The 22,626-nt window shown below is 54.5% G+C and overlaps 10 protein-coding genes across 10 annotated transcripts; 5 read left to right on the top strand and 5 right to left on the bottom strand.

Annotated features, from left to right (window-relative positions):
- Window positions 1–161: 161 nt before the first annotated feature.
- Window positions 162–2,080, bottom strand: CCOS01_08926 (uncharacterized protein; the record flags this gene model as incomplete). The annotated part of the gene is made up of 3 exons (XM_060457086.1): window positions 162–1,327; window positions 1,397–1,699; window positions 1,870–2,080. The coding sequence occupies 3 exons, from the start codon at window positions 2,078–2,080 to the stop codon at window positions 162–164; spliced, it is 1,680 nt and encodes a 559-aa protein (XP_060311786.1).
- CCOS01_08927 (uncharacterized protein) lies at window positions 1,835–2,056 on the top strand (the record flags this gene model as incomplete). Its single annotated transcript, XM_060457087.1, has 1 exon — window positions 1,835–2,056. The coding sequence occupies one exon, from the start codon at window positions 1,835–1,837 to the stop codon at window positions 2,054–2,056; it is 222 nt and encodes a 73-aa protein (XP_060311787.1).
- Window positions 2,081–2,914: 834 nt separating the features above from the next.
- On the top strand, window positions 2,915–3,157 carry CCOS01_08925 (uncharacterized protein; the record flags this gene model as incomplete). Its single annotated transcript, XM_060457085.1, has 1 exon — window positions 2,915–3,157. The coding sequence occupies one exon, from the start codon at window positions 2,915–2,917 to the stop codon at window positions 3,155–3,157; it is 243 nt and encodes an 80-aa protein (XP_060311785.1).
- A 65-nt stretch (window positions 3,158–3,222) lies between these two features.
- CCOS01_08924 (uncharacterized protein) lies at window positions 3,223–3,844 on the top strand (the record flags this gene model as incomplete). The annotated part of the gene is made up of 3 exons (XM_060457084.1): window positions 3,223–3,354; window positions 3,385–3,484; window positions 3,654–3,844. The coding sequence occupies 3 exons, from the start codon at window positions 3,223–3,225 to the stop codon at window positions 3,842–3,844; spliced, it is 423 nt and encodes a 140-aa protein (XP_060311784.1).
- Window positions 3,845–5,168: 1,324 nt separating this feature from the next.
- On the bottom strand, window positions 5,169–5,330 carry CCOS01_08923 (uncharacterized protein; the record flags this gene model as incomplete). The annotated part of the gene is made up of 1 exon (XM_060457083.1): window positions 5,169–5,330. One exon carries the CDS (start codon window positions 5,328–5,330, stop codon window positions 5,169–5,171), a length of 162 nt encoding a protein of 53 aa, XP_060311783.1.
- Window positions 5,331–8,398: 3,068 nt separating this feature from the next.
- Window positions 8,399–8,671, top strand: CCOS01_08922 (uncharacterized protein; the record flags this gene model as incomplete). Its single annotated transcript, XM_060457082.1, has 1 exon — window positions 8,399–8,671. One exon carries the CDS (start codon window positions 8,399–8,401, stop codon window positions 8,669–8,671), a length of 273 nt encoding a protein of 90 aa, XP_060311782.1.
- A 243-nt stretch (window positions 8,672–8,914) lies between these two features.
- Window positions 8,915–10,189, bottom strand: CCOS01_08921 (globin; the record flags this gene model as incomplete). The annotated part of the gene is made up of 1 exon (XM_060457081.1): window positions 8,915–10,189. The coding sequence occupies one exon, from the start codon at window positions 10,187–10,189 to the stop codon at window positions 8,915–8,917; it is 1,275 nt and encodes a 424-aa protein (XP_060311781.1).
- A 526-nt stretch (window positions 10,190–10,715) lies between these two features.
- On the top strand, window positions 10,716–11,189 carry CCOS01_08920 (uncharacterized protein; the record flags this gene model as incomplete). Its single annotated transcript, XM_060457080.1, has 2 exons — window positions 10,716–10,886; window positions 11,127–11,189. The coding sequence occupies 2 exons, from the start codon at window positions 10,716–10,718 to the stop codon at window positions 11,187–11,189; spliced, it is 234 nt and encodes a 77-aa protein (XP_060311780.1).
- Window positions 11,190–14,216: 3,027 nt separating this feature from the next.
- On the bottom strand, window positions 14,217–16,097 carry CCOS01_08919 (uncharacterized protein; the record flags this gene model as incomplete). Its single annotated transcript, XM_060457079.1, has 1 exon — window positions 14,217–16,097. The coding sequence occupies one exon, from the start codon at window positions 16,095–16,097 to the stop codon at window positions 14,217–14,219; it is 1,881 nt and encodes a 626-aa protein (XP_060311779.1).
- Window positions 16,098–16,784: 687 nt separating this feature from the next.
- On the bottom strand, window positions 16,785–19,475 carry CCOS01_08918 (glycosyl transferase group 1; the record flags this gene model as incomplete). The annotated part of the gene is made up of 5 exons (XM_060457078.1): window positions 16,785–17,921; window positions 18,122–18,324; window positions 18,398–18,678; window positions 18,734–19,119; window positions 19,362–19,475. 5 exons carry the CDS (start codon window positions 19,473–19,475, stop codon window positions 16,785–16,787), a joined length of 2,121 nt encoding a protein of 706 aa, XP_060311778.1.
- Between the last annotated feature and the right edge of the window lie 3,151 nt (window positions 19,476–22,626).

The raw sequence follows: 22,626 nt of genomic DNA, 5'->3' as shown, positions 1-22,626 counted from the left end.
GCTCCTCATGTCTAAAAGTGACTCCATCCGATCCTATGAATTCCATGACACAACTCCATCCGTCGTCCAATTCTCCACACTAAGCATATTGAGAAGCAAACCGAGGCCATCAATACAGCAATTTGCACTATCTAACATGATTACACTCCTTGGCTTCGTCTTCATCCGTCGAGAGAAGTCTCCATTGCCTTCCGTAGATCCTTTAGTTCCTTGCCTAGGCTTTCTTCTTGCCTCTTCAGTGCCTGAAATGAGACATCGACTACTCCAGAGAACATTGAGGCTGCATCAGGGGCCTTTCCCGCTGGTGAACCATCCGATCGCAGAGTCGGATCGAGTGATGCAGATGCTCGCCGCATCTGTAAAAGAAACTCTTCCGCTAACTGAATCGTGAGAGACATCTGGAGGGACGGCGCCGAGTCGACGGCAAAGGAGCCCACGGTGACGCCAGGAAGTTTCCATGACTGAAACAGGTGACCCGACTCAAGCTGATTTAGCTCTGAGTGAATGCAGCTGAAGACCTTCTGGTACATGTCTAGAAGCCGAACATACGTCGAGAGGACGAAGAGACAGGTCGCCGGATCCGACAAGGAGTTGAGTCCTTTGGCTAGTACAGAGTTCCCGCCATCGCTTGCGGGAGAGGCGGCCTCCATCGGTGGAGACATTTCCGCAAGAAGGTCAGCAAAGTGTCGAGAGAGTTTGAACATCTCATCAACTGGGAAAGGCGCCGAGGTAGAGCTTCCGTCATCGGGCGTTGAGGCTATGCTGGATCGGCCGGGCTCCTCGGATGAGTCGATGTGCGCGGGTAGGTTTGACGAGAGCTCAAAGAGCCTGGAGTTGACTTCGGTGATGCGCGGCATCCACTCTCCAGTCGATGGTCCTTGGCCAGCAGCGTACGGCCGGAGCATGATCTGCCTTGTTCTTTGCTTGACACGCTTCCTTGCTCGCCGTGGTGGAGTAAAGTCATGCGGCTTACTCGATCTTGAAGAAGATTGCCTTTGCAACGCAGGGCTTCCGAGATAGACCCGGCCGACCTGGTCTGCTTGCGGTGCCATGGGTGAGGTGAATGCCGAGTCTGAAGTTGCCGAGTGGACTGGGCTCCACGGATGGGTAATGGAATCTCCATGTCCTGACATCAGATCGTCCATGGCTCCGGTGAAAGTCTGGGGTAATTGTTGTTGGTTTGTGCTGGGTTGATAGAGGCCGGCAGAGTTGCCGAAGCCAAAGTCGAAATCGACCATGTCAAGCATGGCCTCAGGTGAAACGACAGCATTGTCTCCGAATGCCGTGTTACCACAGACGGGACCACCATGTTGGGTCTTGACGATAACTACACGAGGCAAGAATCATCAGTAAAGGGAGGATTATTCTAGACAAGTCAAAGACATCTAAGACTCACCTTGATCGGACTGTGTGACTTGGGCGGCCCCGCTCTCTGTACGCTGCCGCTTGGGAGTCGGGATGGCTCTTCGTACAACCTCTCCTGTTGAGCCGTATTGGTGGTGGTTGTGGTTGTGGTGGTGGTGCTGCTGCTGCTGCTGCTGACTGTGTTGCTTGCGATACCGCAGAGAAGGGCTCGAAGTGCACTCTTCCTTGAGTCTGATACAGCGCTCACAAGCTTCATCGCCGACGCGCTTACAGCTGAGCTTCTGCCTATGACACCGATCGCAGGCCTTCCGAATCGGACCGTCAGACATTGTCACTGCCATGGTTCGGCGTTTGCAAAACAAGAACAATTTGCGAGGGAATTCCAGAGAGTCGGGGGTGAGGGGAGGTGTGTAGTCAAATAGGCCTGGATCCATTCGACCAAGAAGTGGGCTGCTCCGATCCCTAGTCAATGAGACAGCTACACATGAATGCTTTTCTCTCGACCGGGGACAAGAGTACCGTTGATGAGGTGCAGGGCAAAAAGAGAGAGATCCAGCGAGCAGGCGAGGTACCGAAGAGCATCGACTACGATACGACCCGAGCTGATCCATTCCTCGCCGCAACCATAGCCCGCTCGGTCGAAAAAGCACTGGATGTGCCGGGCTACCTTGATTGGACAGTCATCGGCTAGCCTTGGAGCGAGATAGTAAAACATGGCGAATATGGGCGAGGATGCTGGACCTTGTCCTCTCGGACTGGAAAGAAATAGCATCTGGGCTAACCTCCCCAGAACTACGGACCGGGATATGGGAAAGGTATCCGTACCTCTGGCATGGAAGGTAGCCTGCCTGGTAGGTGTCCGTAGGAGAAAGAAGGACGACGAGGGAGTGGAAAGGGGGTGTACAGAACAACTACAGACAAGACTCAAGTCTCCTCCATCCAGTCAGTCCATCCAGTCTGGTTCGTTCAAATCGAGCAGACAACAGCACCGCTTGCTCGCCTGGACAACCAATAGGCACTTCCCCGGCGGCCCAGCACCACGGTACAGACCTTGCCTGACTTCAGCGATCCGATGTTCATTACTAGACAGTATGAGAGCACGATGCCTGAAAGAAGAAACCTGCTCCACTAGCTCGCAGACAGAAAGACAGAGAGACAGAGAGAGATACACGTCTCCAGTCCCCCAGTCTCTAGTTCTCCTCTCTTCAATCTGCACACTGCACAGAGCTGCACTAACCAGCCCAGGATCACTTGCAAGGGGCCGGAAGATCCACCAGGGTCCCTGTCTGTGGAGACGATGAAACATGCAAAAACGAAGTGTCAGAACTCAGAAAAGGTTTGGACAGATGTGGCATGGAAAAAGGACAAAGAAAGCTCTCTCCAGAGAGAGAAAACATAAAGAGCTTTTTTTTCCCACCATGACGGGCCACCATCCGCCAGGTGTGGCGTCTGTCTGAGTCTCTTACCCACCGTCGAGTCGAGTCGAGCCGATGTTCCTAGGTACCAAGGTAACTCACCACTCCAATCCGCTCCCCCACCACCGCGCGGCATGGCCTTGGACCACTTGGTCTCCCATCGTCTCCTGTGGTCTCCTATGGTCGACAGGGACCGCAAGAGCATGCAGAACGTGGCTGAAAGGGCGGGTCCCCGAGTTTGTGTGCCAAGGAATGGCCTAGGGGCAAGTGGTGATCCTGCTTCGACGGCGTCGTCGATGGACGTCACATTTAGCACCCATCTTCTTCAGGAAAACGGTGCAGCGCGGCGCAGGCACCAGATGCTGTGCAACCTGTGATCGCGATTCGAGCTTTTCGACGCCTAGCCTCGGGTTCGAGTTGGATCGCTTGCCTCATATGTCAGATGTCACAAGGTGGCAGAGATAACGGCGAAGCCTTCCCCGCCGCCTCTGCCTCGTCCCATCGAGCCTTCTGGCCAAGATCCATCGAGCTATCAAGCGGCTTCGGGAAGCTCTTCAACGACCCAGCCGACCACGTAAGTAGACTCCACGACGGCTTGGATTAGTCTCCTAGTCTCCGTAGTCGCCGTGATTCTCGCAACGTAGCCAATGGAGAGAGCCGTCTTGGCTCGAGTAGAGTCCAGATTCAGTTCGATTACCAACTTGGTGAGCCGGCGGGCTCGGGGATGGGATGGACGACACGACCTGACACGACGACACGACACCGGGCAAGCGGGAAGAAGCCAAGCCGATGTTGCTTAGCCGATGGATGGAGCAATTTCAGTCAAGACCCAGAAATCAAGCCGCAAAATAAAACTGTCTAACGGTTTCGTAGACATGTTTGCTCGTTATGCGTGGAAATTGTCAGGATTCGAGGGTTGTTTGCTTCCTTTGCTGGGCTGGCTTGCGTGGTTGTTTGTTACCAAATATTTGTTGGTGGCTGCGAACCCGGCAATCTGGATTTTCGACCAGGGTACCCCGTGTTTGCGCCGCAGTGTACCAGACGAGATGGGAGCCCCCAAGTGATCGATGCAATCTGGAATCCCACGATTGTCACAGTGCGTTATTGCCAGGGGCGGGGGGCACTGATGCCGTGCCGTGATGACCTCAGGCACGATGACCAGCTAAAACGAGAGGGGAGGCATCCCGCACCACCCGGGCGAAGCACACCTGCAGCTGGACTTCTGTGCCTCCTTTTGCCTCGCTCGGTGAAGTTCGGAGTCAGCGCCGGGGGCAACCAGGGCCGAAGTTGACGATTGGGAGGCCCAGTGACAACATCTTCATCGGGGAAAAAAAGTAATGCCGTAGTCGACTAAGGAAGTTATGGTGGGAAGTTGTTGTGGACTAGGAGACAGCCTTGCGACGAGAGGCCGTTGAGTAGGGCCCGTTGTGGGTTTAAGCAGGTTAGATCGGTAAGGATACGGCCGAGAAGGTGGCAGGAAGGCGCCGTCTCTTTGTCGTGCGGGAAGGCCAAGTAAGCGCTGTAGGCGGGCAGTTGGCGGGCGCGGTTGGATGGCAAGCGGGAGACGATGTCGATGATGAGCAGAGCATGAGAGTTCCTAGGCTGGCGCGCCGTCGACGGTGAGTAACGTGCATTCCCTTAGAGCTGCGTGCCGGATTGGGGAGAATGCAGTTTTAGTGCGCGATATCGAGGAGCTCCAAAGTGTGGGTGGCTTGATTGCTAGCAAGGATCACCGACACTACCCCTCAAGACGGACCCTTGCAAGCTTCTGGTATCCGCTGTGCCATGGTCAAATCCGGACGTCAGAGGGCGACCCGACGTGATGGCGCAAATAGCTTAAGGAAAGCTAGTGATCTCACAGCTAAGAGTTGTTGTTTGGGCTGTCAGACCCTTGCCATTCGATAGGAACGGCGGGATCCCGTGCGGAGTATCCTACGGTGTACGGAGTAGAGGAGGATAATACGACGGACGAATGATACAGTCGAGAATCCTCGGGCCAAAGGTGCTCGTGTCTGCCCTGGCTGGAGACAAAACTGGAATCTCTTTTTGTGTCAAGGGAGGCTTTTGAGGGACACAACGAGACATGAAAAAAGGTACGAGAAACCGAGGTGCGTTGCACAAGGTGTGAAAGGCGGAAGAGGCCGCGTCGCCCAGCCTTCGACTCGTGGCAGCCCAGTCTCCATGACCACTCTGGGACTCTGGGGGATCACCAAGAAGTCAGTCAGCGGCGTCACCACACCAGTCTGTGAGACAGGACAGAGTGGGATATTGTGATTGGGCACCGCGTAGCCCCGGGTTACGGGTAACGTCGAGGCTGGTTTGGAAGCCGATCAGAGTATGACGCCTTCCACCGTCTTGTCAATGCGATTGTTGTTTGATGTTCCTGCTTCAAAGAATAAGATTCTTTGTTTTAGTTGGTGCGGATTGCGATTGTTCAGGCGACTGCGGCCGAAACGAAATGACAAAAATTGGGTCGGATGAACTGGTGTTCCAGGTGGTCCAGACAGTGCCATGAGCAGTGCCGGCACGATGCAGCCAGCAGCTTAGCATAATAGTCGGCGGTCGCAGTGCCAGGTGCGCGAATGCGGGCCGTTCCACGGAATGAGGCATCAGATCATGCAACTGCCCGTGCTGTTGAACCACGACTCGCGTAGGTATGTTGACAGCTCAGCTCGAGTCCCATCTTCCACCACACTAGGCATTATCGCAGCGCCTCGGCCATCCGTCAGAACCGGTAGCATGGCATGGCATGGCATGACGGGGTTGCGTTGATTTTGCGGTTCGGTGCATTATGACAGCTGCCCTCCCTTTCGGACTTGGCTTGTCGTCTCTCGGGTCCTTACATGGCGGGATGCGCGCTCCCGCGGAAAATTTCTTCAGCTTCTCGGCAGAGACGAGAACTCTAGGCCAGTGCACTGCGACATCAGGTGAACGATATTGGCACCGAGGTGCAATATTGACGGGGGAGGGACCCAAAAGAGGTTCTTGGGCGGCTTTGGGGCCGGCTGGACGCGTTGGAATAATGGAGAGAGGCGCGCTGAAGGACCCTCACGCAGCGTGGGGTGCTAGATAGTCTGCCAATCCAGAGCCCAAATTCAAGTTCCGCGAGGCACACTATTCCATCGCCGAGGGGCGACATTCGGGCAGCAGCGGTTCTCGACCACGGAGGCCGTTGGTCCATAAACTCTAGAACAGGCGGAGGGTCGGTTGGAGACTGGTCATTGGAGAGACCCCATGCGGTACACGAATAATGTTGAGCTCCAGGCAGCTCCAGCTTCAGGTAGTTCTACCAAGTATACGAATAGCTCGCAGCTTCCAGGTGTCCCATGATGGGGGGTGAGGACTGAAGAGGTGTGACCAAGATGCGTGGATAGAGTTTGAGTACCGGCATTCCACAGTGGCCATCCTTGTGATTCGTGTCCCCTGAGAGGGCGATGGGTTTCGGCTGGTCGCAGGATCTTGGGTGGCAGGACAGGGCGAGAGTGGGCATCACGACGGAATGCAGCTGACTCTTCCAGAACTCTGGCCCTTAGGCCCGTCAGGATTCCACTCGATGATTTCTTCCCGAGGCCCCTGGAATGACGACGATGGGTGAAAAAATGATCAATGTGAGTGAGATCATTGGACATGGGGGCCTGGCAATGCCGGGACAGTTCCGGAGATCCATCGATCCATCGAGCGAGATGCCTGGGTCGATGTGAGCAGTGAGCAGTCGAATATGACCGTGGTCGAGGCCATACCATGAGAGAGTTAGCGCAGGCGATTGACTGGGAGAATAAGAGGTGGGAGGCGATAAATCTGATCGTCGGGACGGGCGATGGAGCCGAGTGAATGGAAAAGAGAGGAAGGGGAAGAGAAAGAAGAAAGATGATTGAGAAAGGAAAAGATTAGTGGTGCCAGATGGATGGGAATTGAGCCCCTGTCATGTCGGCGGGCCCCCTGTCCTGACGCAGGGAAGCAAGAATGGGCGAAAGAGATGGAGAAGCGGCGCCCCAGGGTACGACTGCACGCGCTCAGCCACGTACGGAATCTCTAGTGGGAGTTGAACATTCCAAAGGGAAAAACGGCAGTCTCGTCGACAAGTGGGCGGGAGGATGTTGGTGTTGGAATTGGGGCTTGGTGTTGGTGAGAAGTGGAAATGATTGAGGTGGCAGCTTTGAGCGGGAGGGAGACAGCACGCAAGATGGGAGGAAGGCACACCCGACCCGGATGGCAGCACAAAGTACGTACCTGTTTCCGGCCGACGGATCCGGGGACGGCGACGGCAGGTGGGGACTTGCCCGGAGGCCGAGGGCGGCAGGTGCAGCTTCCGTCTCCCACCTCAGTACTCCTCCACTGCCCTCGCAACTTCCTCCTCAGGCTCTAAGGTATTCTACCTCGAAGTTAAGGCAAGCAGGTACCTTACTTCTGTACAGCCGCGTACCTCTTGCCTCCCATTCCCAGAATAACGTGACCTGGCCGTACCTGGGCCACTGGTTTTGCCTGTTTTATTCTTAGCGCTCGGCACCGGAGCCCCGACTCCCCGGGCACGTGGTCTCACCAATCACGGCCGAACTGAACCCCTGAGCCGATCCAGTGAGGTCTTGCCTCGAGATGTAAGTCACTTACCGCGGTAAGGTACGGACAATCCTCACAGGTCTCGACGCCTCTCCATCTATTGGCCGCAAATTCTTTACTCTGACCTCACATCCATCATCTGAATCTCGCCCACCTCGCCCACCTCTCCCGTCTCGTCCATCAGCTCCATCAGCTCCATCTTAGGTCCCTCAAGACTCAGACATTGGAGACATATTCTACCATACTAGCATGACCCTTGATCCGGATCTATCGCCAGCCGCCTCGGCTCCTGCTCCCTTCAGGTCTACCGTCAAGTAGACTGGCTTTTCAGCGTATCTTTCTGGGTATATCTTCTTCTACACCCCTCCCACCCCTGCGCTGACGTTCATCGCATCTCACATTGGATCCGAAATCCCATCAAGGCGGACCCTGATGAACGGGGAATATGCAGCTGGCCTCCTCCTGACTATCCATGTCGATCCGATGCTCCATGGGTAGCTGCTGGATCGTTGGGTCGCTGCATCGCAGATCGACGGACCCAAAGCCATGATTCCGCCTCCCTGCTGGTCCCAATTCCATTAGCTGCCCTCCCGGATCGCACCCGCTCCCGCGCAAGCTCCCGCTCGGGGAGCCATCCCGCCTGCAAGCCGTGTCTCGACGCCTGGTCCTGGCATCCATCGTCACGATGCACAACTTGGGCGCCAGAGCCAAGTTACTCGTCACTTTTCTGTGCTGAGAAAAAGCAAAGTACACCGGGAATACGACTTTCTCTGTGTCACCCAACCCATTTTTTCTGGTTTCGTCCAGTCTTCCCTTCGTGAACGCCGCGAGCCTCGTCCGCACACCCTTCCGCCTTAACCTATGGACCATGGACGAAGGCTTCATCCCAACGGCGGGCTGCTTACTTGATGCATTATAGCAATGGCACGAACGAGTCGCTTGGCTGCTACACCGTAACGCCCAAGTTCAGAATCTCAAACTGTGGTTCACCAGCGGACCGTCCCGATTCGATGCAGTGCCTAGCCGATAGAGGGCGTATTATCAACAACGATCGTTGTTCGATGTCAATATCAACTTCATCTTCTGAATCTCATCAACTTGCTACATCCCAAGATTCGACTTGGCGTCTAGAAGCCTCATTTTTCAGCCTGTGCGCAAGATCGTGTCAAATTCCACACGTCAGAAAATTTTCGCAAAACCCATCGCCTCGAAACAGCGCAGCTGGGAAAAAGAAAAACTTGGACTCGCACGGCCGAGGGAGGACCAAGTTACGAAAAAAGGACACAAGGCAAAAAAGTAACGAACTCTCGACACACAGTTGTGGTTCACAATGACAAAATTGTTTGAAAATTTCAGAGAGGTATCTATCTATCAATACAATTACAATTCAAGCAAGGTGCGCGCGAGGAAAAGAACCTCTTTCAGTTCGATACCAAAACTTGTCGCCCCGCCCAATCATCCCTTCGCAAGATCCCAGCCAAATCTTTTTCTTTCTTTCTTTCTTTCTTTCTTTCTTCCTTTTCTCCCTCTCTTTCAGCCCTGTCTAATCTGATACTCAAATCACTGCTGTTGACTGACTACTGCTCGACGTCACCAGTTGCGAATAGCTCCAGCTTCACTCTCTCCCTCTCGACGCCCAAACCTTCCAACACAAGTCTCACCTTGAGCATCCAATCCCTCGGCCCGCAAACGTAGTACTCGGTTCTCTTGTCGGCGAGGCCGAGCTCTTCTTCCGGCAATTGCTTCAGGTCGAGGTGCTGCTCGTAATCGTACTCCTGCCCCTTCTCGTCTCCTGGCATGACCTCATTGAGGAAGATATGCGCGCTGACGTTCTCTCGCTCCCGCGTCAGGTTCCGGATGTGCTTGGCAAACACCAAGTTGCTGCTGTTGCGTGCGGCGTGCACCCACTTGATCGGCCGGTTCGGCGTCTTGGACTCCGGGCTCAGCACCGTGTTGAGGATCGACATGAGCGGCGTTGCACCGACACCTGCCGAGAGAAGCACCAACGGAACGTCCGCCTTTTCGGATTCTTTCGCATCCAGGAAGAAGTCTCCTTGGGGGTGCGACACATCGATTTCGTCGCCAACCTGGTAGCCGTCGTGCAACAGGTTGGAAATGAGGCCGGGAACCAGGCCCTTCTTCAGGTCATCTTCCGGCGCGTCCACCACTGTCGCCTCACGCTTGACACTGATGCGGTAGTATTCTCCTTGTGTCGCCGCGTCGCTGAGACTGTATTGTCTGGGCTGAGTGATGCCGCCGAGTTGCGGTACTGGGACCTGCACGGAGATGTACTGGCCCGGTAGATACTTGGGCAGGGGGAGCTTGCCGTCTGAGGGTGCGAGGTAGAAGCTGGTGACGGAGTCGGACTCGTCGATGCGGCGGATGATCTTGAACTTGCGCCAATTTGTCCAGGTGCCTGCTTCCTGGTACATCTCCTTCTCGCGGCCGATGAAAACCTGCGCAAGCTGCCCGTATGCTAGTGTCCAAGCCTCGGCGATCTCGGGTGTAAGTGCGTCGCCCAAAACTTCCCCAATCGCCTTCATAAGGTGGTGGCCGACAATGTTGTAGTGCTCAGGGCGAATGTACAGCGACGCATGCTTATGAGCGATGCGCTCAACGGCGGATTTGAGCTTGGGCAAATCGTCGATATACGTGGCATAGGCGAGAACAGACTGGGCGAGTGCCCGGGGCTGCTCACCGGAGGCCTGGTTGCGAAGACTGAAGATGTTCTTGAGTTCGGGATGGGTGTCAATCATGTCCTTGTAGAAGAGGGTCGTGATGGTCTCGCCGTGCACCTTGAGCACGGGCGCCGTCGACTTGACGATGTTGATTTGGTCTTGCGTGAGGCCCATTCTGGCGGATGAGATGGAGAATGCTCGGGCAAGGTTGTTTGTGGGACGAGCCAAAGTTGGCAAAAGACGAGTGGTCTTGAAGAGGGAGAACATCTACCAAGGGTGGTAAGTCGGAGGTGATGTTGAGGCTGACGGTGACGATGATGATGATGATGATGATGTGCTGCAGCCAGTGCTCAGCAGTCTGAAGTCTGAAATTTCTTATTGTCTGTGTGACGAAAGTCTGAAGTCTGATGTCTGGATAGGTAGTGATACTTCCTCTCTTCTCTCTTCCGTTTCAGAAGCGGGAGACTCGGGCAGTATTTATTTCCTAGGACAAAGGTGCACCATTTCCACGGGACGACGTTTACAATTGACAAATATCAGACTTCTCAATGGTCGACGATGTGTGCGGACCGCTCATGGCCGCTGGCCTCCACAGAAAAACCGGGCGTCCCGTAACATGGCTCATTGCCGGTGGCCTGACATTCGGGTCGGAGTTCCACATGTCGTTGAATCTTGCATCTCCGCGGCGCGCACCCGTTTAATGGGCCACAACGTCGGCAACGGGATCCATTTCCCAGGACGGCCGGGGGTCACCCCTGACCAGAGGACCATGGACCACGCCGACGAGGGCGGAATCGTCAGCGGCCGCTTTCGCGTGGCTCGTCAGAGCTGCCGACTGGATTACAGGGTTGCAAATGCTAATCCGCGGAGAGTAAGTCTGGACCTTGGGGTTGTTTTTGGCATTTACTTTGCAGTTGCGTCACTTTTGGATCGCCATAGCGACACTGAGTCGTTACATCGTGGACACTCATTGATGAAGGAACCCACTGTGGATGAAGCGGCGACAGACTTGTTGCGTAGATTCGGTGAGAACCGCCGACTTCAAAGGCCTCATTCACGTGCCACTCGTCACTGCGTAATGGCACTGACCTCTCTGCCCTGCCGGTAACAGCCGGTGGCAGCATGCAAGCTGCAAGATGGATCGAGAACCGCCCTCGGAGTCTCCAAGGTCTGAGTTGTTGCGGACGCGCACTCTCTTCTGTCAAAGTTGTCACGAGCGCGGCGCGGCGGCCAAGCGTCCGAGTTCCAGAGGAGCCAGAAACATCAAACCTCTTTGGTGGTGTAGGTGGTTCCTGGCACTAACTCAATTAGCAACGCTGCCTCCCTCGCCTGTCAAAGCCTAATTCTGCAGGCGAAAACCAGCTGTGGCGTGTGTTGGAGCAGGGTACATGGGATGCTAGACACTGGTTTCTCTTTTTCCTCTCAGTCGATTACAGTGGCGTCCCCGGCTATCGATTCTGTGCCTGGAATTGATTCTTGACAGATGGTGAGGAAAGGGATGGTGGAACATGGAGGGTGAGGTGTACCGAGTGGCCGACGCCTCACACTCACCAGAGTTAAGAGTCAAGAGTCAAGAGTCAAAAGTTCAACAGGCGAGAAACATGGATTTCAGAGACGAGAGACAACAATGTCGCACCGCCACTCCCGTTTTGAGTGGCTTGTAATTAGATCTGTTTGTGATTCGTCCGTACGGGTACAGTTGGGCATTTGCGTCACATTTCATGGGAATCACCGTCCTGCTAGTTTCGCTGAATATCGTTCGAAGCCTTAGTGGACGCCGATTTGTGGGTAGACTATAGCAAATATGACGAGAAAGGAGCACTGGGTTTTCCTGCTGACTCGATTCGGAAGCAAATTGATTTTTCTTGGACAACAAACAAATACGGATACTAGGGCTGGGAAAAGATCACCGCGATGGTGCCCAATTTCCAGTTCCAACTCTCCCCGAGCCGACGGGATGAAAGTCTCCATCGGACTCATCCCAGGTGCTGAATTCCTGTGCGATGGATGAGCCTCTATGACTTGATCAAGACTTTGAATCCGATTATACCTCGTGCCTTGAGTTGATGGCATGGCAGTCTCAATGTCACTCCTCAAGTCCTTGTGCGTGTAATACCATAAATGCAAATTCTTAGCCCATGACCATTAACCAACGAACCCCAACGGCGCCTATCCCCAGCCCGGCCACAACGCTAAGAAAACAATCCCGCTGCGCTCTCCCGCATCCCGCCGCCACATCAGTGCAGCTTTGCGCCGCCAGCTGACGCGCTGGGAGCAATTACCTAATACCTCGAGAGATTTCCCGGGATGACTTTGTAAGAAACAGAAAACGCACAAACGCGGAACCGCAGTGTGAGAATCCAATGCCCAAAGAAATATCGTGGTTCCACGATCCCTCCCGATGATCCCACAGGGCTAGCGGAGGGGCCCATGACCTGGGACCTGGGGAAACCTTCTCCGCGGACCGGGTCGCGTAGGGCGTGATGCGTGTTCAGGGAAGAGGGCGGCGGGGATAGATCGTGGGTCGTGGCTGTGAGCATTGTGGTAACCTTGATTTGGACGAGTATGACTGCGTGTAAATGTTCTAGAACTATGCATGCCGTGGACGAAGACCAATCATGCTTTTCTCATTGACGAGCGCAGAGAGTTTTGAGGTCGAGTATGGTTCGATAGAGTAGGTATTCTCAGCACGAAAACAAGTACCAGCACCCAGTTCATGTCTCCTACCTTTGGCTTTGGCGCAAGAAGCCCCAACCGACAGTATGCACTCATGATAGGCAGTAAAGACGTGCTTACTGAAGGCACCGTTACCCCAATCTTGGCATGATTCCACTTTACCGCAGCTGCCTTGGTGCGTTTTGCACGTTTACGTCGTTGCGCAGTGTGCGCTGAGTCGTGACCTCGCAGATCTCGCTATTGCGAAATGTCCGAGGTGCGAGCTTTGTGGGACCATTTTTTTTTTGGGTGAGCATGACCAACGCGACGACACAAGGCGTCAACCGTGGGTTAACTGGGTCTAGATTTGGATCTTTGGATGGAGATTCACGGGATTTGGAATTTTGATGATTTGGTTTTGAATATTGCATCTCCTCGGTGAAGGATTTTATTTTTGAGATGATTGAGGCGGAGGTTCATTTGCGGAAGTAGATTGAGGCCGAAAGTCCACCGGGTCATTGACATGTCAGGATATTGTGTTCTTGCAAATGCCAACTTGACGTTAAATCTACATGAATCTTTCGCAGCAGTGTGGCAATTGTCGTGGCACATCGCCTGTCGAGGGTTTTGCTGTGATCGGGATATCAACCTGATAGTTGGCTGCCATCTCATCCTTCATCACCACCAAATCGATCCCAAGAGGCGGCTCAACGGGAAGAAAACGCCGACGCTTGGATTGAAGGGACCAATTAACATGCTGTCACTCACGCTCTTCCGATATATTACCATCGCGAGAGTTCCATTGAGGCGAAATATGGCCACCTTGAGAACCTGCTCTGTTGGTAGATGTCAACCCGGGAAGTCAGGTGTCCATGGTGAACGAGCAGAATCTTAGATCGTTAGAGCTTCTCTGGGTCGAGTGACATTCACGTTTGTATGTTTCTCAAGCCGCGGTCGTCGTCGCCGCTGAGTGGCCATAAGAACCAGACGAAGACGAACAAGAGAAAGATCGCCTGTCCTGGCTAGGCTGGCATCACGAATTTCGTATACGAACTCGAGCATTGAATATACTAAAAAGAAAAACACTGCCCTCGTCATGAAGAGCAGATGTACTGGCTAATTCAATCCGGTCAAGTGGTGCGTGATGCCTATCATCTGTCTCTTCACTTCAACAGCCTTATAACAATTTCCAGAAAGTTCACGAAAAGTCATTCCTCGATATGGAATCGAACAAAAAACCATACGTCAGATCCGGTGGTCGAAGGGACTGAGATCCACACTCGGGTCTTCCCCCATGAACCCCTCGACCAACTTACCCGAAGCGCTTGGTGACAGGAACGAAGAGGAAGGTATTCAAGTATCCTGCCTCGTCGAGGTGAATACACATCACCGGCGTCGTATTCACTCTCCAGTAAAAAGGTTCAAAGTCAGAACCGTGTCAGGATCACGATATAGAAGCGAGCTAGAATCTAGGAAACATCTCGATCCAAATCGAAACACCAAGGAAATCTACCCCGCCCCTCCTATTCCATCTACATCACCACCTTCAAGGCCTAGGCTCCCACTCCCAATACCCCTTCCCAGTACCCCGTCGCCCATCCCTGCCCGCCAACGAACTGCGGTTATGACAGCTCGGATGGAAGTGATCCTCCTTCAGCCCAAAAGGCCACATGGCAATGAAGCAAATCTCCCCGACGTCGCACCCAGGCCTACACTTCTTCCACGTGCTCCACCCGAAATCCTCCTTCAGCGCCTGAATCACCTTGCGGCCCTTTGTCACCGCACCCTCGAGCTTCTTATCGTCGTCCCCGTGACTGTCGTCGACCACGCGCCGGACCTCCGCCTCGGAAACGGCCCCGACCAACGCCGGTAACGCCTGTAGAACGAGACCCCGGACATCAAAGAGGTCTCCGCAGAGCCGTTGGACGACAGCCTCGACAGCAACGTACATCATCCCGTCCTCGGGCGTCCACTCGGCCTTCCAAACCGTCGCCGGCGTCAAAAAGTGCTTCACGCACCGCTCCCGCGCCTCCCTCACGTACCCATCCTCCTCCTCCCCCTTCTGCTCCTTCGCAACAACAGCAGAATCGTCCGCATCCCTCGGATAATCCACAAAGGTATTCGTAACAGTCAAAACCTGCGCCACAAACCCCTCATCCCCTCCATCCGCCCCCTCATCCGCCAACGTCTCAATCCGATCCCCATGCCTCGTAACAATCATATCAACAACGCCCTGCCAATCAACCCTCCCATCCTCCCACCCCGCCCCCTTCACAATCTCCTCAACCCGTCCAAGCATAACCCCCCTCTCCGCCTCCGTCAACCGTCCCAGGCGCGGCATATCGACCCTCCCATTCGGATTACTCACATTCAAAGGATACCACAACCCGCTCACCATCCCCCCAAACCCAAGCCTCACCCGCCCGCCGCCGATGCCATCATACCGCTGCCCGACGGCCCTCGCCCACTCAAACATGTCGATACCGCCCCCTGCCTCGGGGACATCATTCCACGGCCGCCGCAGCACGCTCTCGAGCGCAAGTCCCTCGTGGAAGTCGCAGTAAATCGCCTCGAAGCCGATTTCCATCCTAATCACACCGTCCAGACCCCACGCCTCAACGACATCACATATATCCGCGGCCCGGTCCCACTCCCCGAACCCGGGCGCCTCCTTGAGACCGCGTAGCAGGAAATCCTGTGTGTCGAGCGTGCCCATGCCGGTTTTACCGGCCGCCATGCCGTCGAGGTACAGCAGCTTCAGATCCCGCTTCGCGCGGTAGGTGTGGAAGTATCCCCGGACAGGCTTCCCGTCGCCGCCGCCGGGTCCACCAGGTCCCTTCGGAGGAGGCATCTTTCTGTCATCATCGTCGTCGACATCCGCCCCAATAGGCCGTTGACTTCCCTCCTGTCCCATCATGAGAATAGGCTCCGAGCCATGCGGTCCTTCAGGTGGTCCACCGCCACCACTACCCGGCGGACCCCCGGGACCCTTACCCTTCCCAGGCGGCCTCGGAGGCGGCGACCCCCTCCCGCCCCGGAAACTCCTCGCGAACCCCTCCGAGTGCTCCATCTCGAACGCGAGCCACTCGAAGCTGTCGGGGGTACTATTCGACCTCGTGCCGTGATACAGCAGCGTGCCCTTGGGCACCGTGGCGGGAATGAGACCCAGCCCGTTGTGATGCAGCGAGGAGCCCCATTGCCGCATGGCAGAGTGTACGGCGTTGAAGATGTGCACCGCATTCTCTCGCGCATGATCCGCGCTCGGCGCGAAGTCGACTGACGACGATGATGTTGTTGAAGGTGGTGATTGATGATTAGGCGGTCGCGGCGCCGAAATGGGCTCGGCCGAGACGAGAGCCGTCGCCGGAGATAAACCCAGGCCAGCAGATAGCGCCAAGACGGCGGCGGCCGAGACGAGGTGAACCATAATGTTCACCTTGGGACAAACTTAAGGTACGGATTTGGAAAAGGAACACACCAGATCTAGAAACACTGTTGAGCCATGTCCAGTCGAGATAAAACAAAAGGAAAAGAGAAAAAAAGAGAGGCACAGCTCGGGAGGTGGCAGCTTGTGGCTGCGGCTTGGCTTATCAATCGGAAGGATCAGCTCCCAAAAAGGCCCTGGTTCGCAGCCCGGTGCGTTGGGTACGCGCGGCGGGCCGCGACAACTGACTGATTCAAGTGATTCGCGGTGAGACTGGAGATGTAGCAATCGGAAATCCGACCGGGGCTTGCGGCTTGCGCGGCGCTCTCGGCCGTCCGCCAGCTAAACCTGTCACCTGGTGTCGTCTGGGATCACCCCAACACAATTGTCCTCATCGAAACATTTCATCCCCCATCTTCACACCATCTCTCTGATCATCTCTCGCCTCTCGCCATCAGTTAAAGATAACATCTGCAGTTTCACAAACTAAAGTCGTACTAAAGTGGGGATATCAATTCGAGTACTGACGAAGAAAGCCATCTAGCAACCATACATCTCAGTCTATGAAAGACCCCGAGAACCGCCGTTTTTTCTTTCCACGATACCATGATTTCTCAGCGCTCCAAGTCCTAGCCGCAACATGTCACAACCTCATAATACGTTCATTCGCAGGAAATCAGCCCTAGACATTTAGTGGTCATCATCACCGTTCTGGCCATTAGTCTTTCCAGAGACGACGGGGATCTCCTTCTTCTCAGTAAAGTGACGAGGTAGACGGTTCTCGCTGTCGCTGTAAGGCTTGCCGGCCTCCTCGCGAGCCATGTCATTGACCCAGCGCTCATTGCCGCGCAGACCAGGCTTGACACCGACTTCGGCCCACTTGGCGGCAAGGTAGAACCAGCCCAGAGCATTGCCGACAGTGCCGACCTCATCGCTCACACCAGTGGCGGCGGCGTGGCTCATCTTCTTGTGCAGGTCAGCATCGGTGAAGAGGTTCAACAGATGACCTGCAACGGCCTTGTAGTCGCCGGGCTTGACCAAGAAGCCGTTGACGTTATCCTTGACCTGAAGCGGAATACCGCCAGCAAGAGTCGCAATGACTGGACGGCCAGCGTGCAGCGCCTCCGAGACCTTGACCTCAAAACCCTCGCGGGTAGAGAGCTGAAGGACAACGTGAGCGTTGGCAATGACGGTGTTGAGGAGCTGGTCATTGGGCTCGAGGCGCATGATGCTGCAGTCCTTGACGAGGTGAGGATAATGCTTCTCGAGCTGATTCATAGTCTGATCGTAGATCATACTCGCGTCAGGGTCATCGACTGAGCCATTGCCACAGACAACGAGCTGAGGGATGTCCGTCTCGCCCTTCTCCTCCAACAAACGCCGGAATTCGGCATAGGAGTCAATCACGGTGGGGATGCCCTTGGACGGGTCGAAGCGAGCCACCTGGATGATGTACTTGCGCGCAGGCCACTCCAGCTCAGTCATTCCCTGGTTACGGCAGGCAGTATTGTAGATGTGGCCATAGTAGCCAGTATCCCACTTGTTAAGAGGCTTGTTTAGACCATCGAGCCAATCAGTGGTGGCCGGGAGGTAGACCACCTTCTCGCGAGGCACGTTGTGCGGAACGAAGATGGGAATGGGATGGCTGATGAACATGTCGGCATGCTGAATGTTGCTCCACAGGAAGCTCCAGATGTCCTCCTGAGGGGAGCCAGCCTTTCCAGTGAGGTCGCTGCGAATCTGGATGTGGGATCTATAGAGGACAGGACGATCCGGTGTAATCTTCTTGATTAGGGGAATCAAGCCAGGCATTTGCGGGTCATCAATCTGGATGGGGCATACAATGTTAGCAGCCGTCCATGATCGTAGCTGGGATGTGATGCAGTGGTGTCCTGTCAAGCAGTAGAGGGGTGGGGCGAACCCGACGAGCGAGCATCCGTGGAGGGGTAGCTGTGCAAGTGGGGGAGGGGTAGCAAAACTTGGGGATAGCAGCTAGCGGGGGGACACTGGGTTTGGGGAAATCTCACCATGACAACGTCGGCTCCGCCCTCTTCGGGGGGTCGCAGAGGACCTCCCTCAGAAAGCCAGTAACGGTTGGCATTATCCGTGATCCAGTCGATAATGGACTGCTTCTCCTCAGCCGAGATGCGCTGATCGGGGTGGCTGACGCCCTGGAGGATGTTGTGGATATTCTTGGTCACCCTGAAGACGCCAGGCCTTGGCTTGGGCACTAGCTATGATGTCAGATCCGTACGATTCTCCAACAGCAACGTGGTCTCGGTCCAATGCGGAAAACAACATACCATACCAGGTCAGGTCGACTCCAATAGTTCGAGCAAACCTAACGAGAGCATGTCGCATCAAGGCGACTCCTCCACCTTGAGGGGTACTGCTGAAGAAGGCAATCTTGGTCTTGTTCTCGCGAAGCAGCTTGGCAAAGAACATGGTGGCATCCCAAGTCGGAGCACCGCAGGTATCCTTGTGGTTCTGGATAGTGTTGAGCTGCACACGGAAGCCCGCGTCGGTCTGGACGACACCTCTCCAGCCAACCTGGAGAAGAGGAACGAGGGAAGGTCCAAAATTCCTGCAATATTTCGTCAGTCACAAAGCACATGAGGCAACAAAAAAGTCGGTCTTACATGATGCACTTGCGGGCCATGGAATCGGCCTGCTCGTCAACGCGCTTGATGTCCCAGAAGCTCTTCTCCTTGTGCTCATCGTCAGGGCGCAAGACAACGGGGACGATGTCGAGCTCGAGCCAAAGACGGGAGCACAGAGTCTGGCTCATGTACTTGAGGGTCATGGGCAGACCAGCGCCAATGAACTTGGAGAAGTTGGCATGCTCATAGTCTTCAAGAGTATTGATGACATAGTCGGCAATAGCATCGTTGCCGGTCTGGGAGCTATCGTCAAGGTTGATATGCTTGACCGTGAAGTCCAAGAGGTAGACAGTGTCATGGATCGCAAGGGCAACCACAGCAGTGTGGGAGTCGGCGAAAACGGCAGAGATACCGCAGTAGAGGGTCTGTAACAGTATTGTCAGTGAAGTTCCTGTTTTCGTTCAAAAGCTGCATAGCAAGCAACTAAAGGAACATAGCGACAAAGTGAACTGAGTTAACAAACAACCAGGACAGAAATTCATCAATTGAGCGGAAGCTTCGGTTCATTGTCTCACACAATGGGTGAAATGGACGCATCAGACCATGAAAGTGAGACATGCGGGGAAAGGCGATGGATATCGTGAATAGGCGGGAGGGGTTAACTCACAGTCAAAGCTGGACCAAAATGATTGCCTTGCTCGTGCATGTTGCTCATCTGTCTCCTGCGGTGAGCGGAAGCTCCCAGTGAGAACTGGCGACCCGGCTGCTTAGGGTTCACCATGATGGGCGGTGTTTGGCGAGATTGAGCTTTGGGGTCTAGTATTGAATAGGTAAGGGAAGTGTCGCTGATGGAATCGATGCCTCTTGCAGGGCAGAGTCTGAGGTGTGCTGAGCACAATCGTCTACCTTACTGAGCGGTAGACTTGAGAGATGAATTGTTGAGAGAGAGAAGAAGTGAAGCAGGGAGAGAAATTTTCCATGTGAGGGGAGGGAAGAGTTTTGTGATGAGGCAGGCTGGAGTAGGCATTGGAGCGAAGGAAGTAACGTGGGCAGACACGGTCAACCTAAGAGTGAGGCATGGCAAGCGTGGCAGGCGTGGGAGGCGTGTCAGGCAGGCTGAGGGATGGAGGGGGGCAGACGGGACGCGGGATGCTGGTAGGCGGACGAACATCAATGGGAAGGATCAATTGGGAAGCAGCTGCCGGACTGGGAAACAACTGAAGCGAACAGCAACATGGAAAGGCACAACGAGACGACCTCAGGAGGGCGGAAAGGCAGGAGGAGGTCAGGTTGCTAAAGAGGTTGACCGGGTTGGGGAAGCCGCCGTGGGACGATTCCTGCCGTATCTGCGCCTTCGGACAGGACAAGACATTGTCAGAGAGGGAGCGGTTGGACATCACCTCACCTGCCCTCACCTTGAATTTTGCATTGGACTTGGATGTGTCTTGGACCGTACCGACCGTACCGACCGTACCTGCTGCAGGCACAGTTTTAACATGCGGTATCGAGTGCCATGTAACGAGCGAGTAGAACAAGAGGCACAGTCATGCAAATGGCAGAGTACATCCAGGTATCAAGGAAAGGAAGCAGAAGGAGGTGCCCTGCATGAGTAGGTACCTACCTAAGCACAAAAGGTGACATGGAAGGTAAGGTAGGACCAGGAAGGAGCATGCAGTGGCTCTTCCCCGACCGGTACGTTCGGACGGGTAGCGGCCAAGTGGGGCCGTCCGCGAACGGTCACCGTGAGGTCACGCAACGTCAGGCCAGATTAGGTACGTATTTAAAGTAAGGTACCTACCTTACTCGACTTCCAGGTTCTGCCACCACAAGGAGGCATGGGGAGGCACGGAAGGACACCATCTCAAAATCTCAACTCGCAGGTGATGCATGGCAGCTCGAGACAGGGGCGACACGCCGCGTGGGAGAAAGCACGTTGACATGGGTAAGATGCCCTGGCTGTGGGGGGAAACACCCACCCTGTCGTCTACCTCAAGATACCTTCCTGTTGTAAAGGGAATTTAGCATGACGGGGCTTACCAGCTAGACTTTACGTCCCTGCCTTCTTGTCAACCTCTATTCAAAGTGGCTTACTTGGTGCCTCGTCCGTTTACCGTATTTTCCTCTTGAAGTGCCGTTTGGTACTCCACGTTGAAAGCCACAGTTACACCACTTCTCTCACCTCCGAGTACTGCAGCACCTAGCGTTACCTAAGGTACCTTGCCTAACATTACCTAGGTACAGTAAGGTAGGTAAGGCAAGGCACATGAGCATGTTACCAGAAGCCCGAGGCGTAGGCTTGTTGAAAGTTCAAACCATAGCCTTGCTCTTGTATTTGAACTATCGAGCCCTCATGGTTAATTCCTCCGCTTACTTCGACACTGCATCTGTACCTTTCAATATCTCCCCAAGCTGGTGAGAGTTGAAGTGCCTGAGCGACTTGGTAATACCTCCTCCCCGTCTTAGGTTGGCTGATGCAAGTACGTACTGTCCGATACCTTACGCCACTGTGCCACCACCCCACTTGCTGTTACCTTAACTTTCAGGTTCACAGAGATGCTTCCTCAAGTGCAATGTCAACACCGCCAACCTCCATCACCTGATCTGATCTCGATGAACACTTGAGTACCTACCTTACTCCAAACATCAAAGGCACATGTTTCTCCTACAATCTTCTCTTTAATATGCAGAAACAACAGCAGCGAGAACAACAAACGCCGCGTGAAGCAACAAACCCATGGCACACCAATAGTACACCACCATGGCAACACGAGCCACCACGGCGGGACACACCTCCCACAAGCAGCACCACCACACCGCATCTCATCTCATACACCCTCAAAATCATCGCTGCCATCCAAGCGCTGCCTTGCCCACGGACATAAATAGTCGGTGAGCATATAGCCATCTTTAAACCACTGAAGTTCGACTTTATCAGCCGTGGGAGGCGCTGTCATCGAGTTACGAGGAATCTAGCTCATTCCTACTGAGCTATACCACCCACCAACATTGAGCTGGAAGAACAGACAGTTGAAAGGTAGAAATGACCCCGCGCCTCGTACAGATTTTTCATCTTACATGAGGCCGACATGCGGCTGCCAGCAGCCATTTCGACTAAGCACACCCTCTTCCTTCTGCCAATCCGAGATTGACGAGAAGCAGATGAACATCACCGATACCTGCCACAGTCCGACACCGGAATTACCCCTCTTCGAGGAACAGCGTCATGGAGAACGACAGAGAGTCCCTTTGCTGTGGTCGATATGACATGCCCGTCTGGCTAGCTACCCTACTACTTTCTGCGACTCTGGCCATTAAGTCGACGAAGTATAGTGCTGTTTTCAAGCGCCATTTCTTCCCTTGACCATGTCAAACGTTGCAATAATAGACGACTTATTCCAGCACGCCGAGGTGGAGAATAATGCGAGGGCCAGCTTAACTCGACCCCGACCTGTACCCCAATCGTTAGCTTGCCCATGCCAAACAGACCACGGCCCACGACGCTATTCTCGGCGCCCATCAAGTACGGAAGCGGCTAGTTTTGGGTCCCAGGTATAACGGGTACAAGGGTCACGGTGGTTGCGGGGGTCATGCAGGTCGTTGAGAGGTCTCGCTGGAGTTCCTCCTTGAATTCGTGTCGACGACATCAGAGAACCGCATCAAAAGCCTCGCAAATCATTGATCAAGTTGATCCATCATCGCCGATAGATTTTTTCATGGTGTTTGGGGACTTGAAGACTTCCTGGCCTTTGGAAAGCGTGGCACGACACCTCGAAGATGGTTCTCCAAGTACCCTAGGTTCCACCGCCTACGTGCCATCCCTGCCCCGGGCAACTTTCGCAACGGTTCTCCATCCCGTCGACCCCGCGATCAGCTGTCGCAAGTGCTTATTAGGGAAGTTGAGAGGATCTCTCGACTTTTCCAATCTTTCTGAC

The sequence above is a fragment of the Colletotrichum costaricense genome (genome assembly GCF_030867565.1).
Source record: "Colletotrichum costaricense strain IMI 309622 chromosome Unknown Scaffold_9.1, whole genome shotgun sequence".
Lineage (NCBI taxonomy): Eukaryota > Fungi > Ascomycota > Sordariomycetes > Glomerellales > Glomerellaceae > Colletotrichum > Colletotrichum costaricense.
Note: the sequence above shows the minus strand (reverse complement) of the source record. Positions and strands in the feature narration are given on the sequence as shown.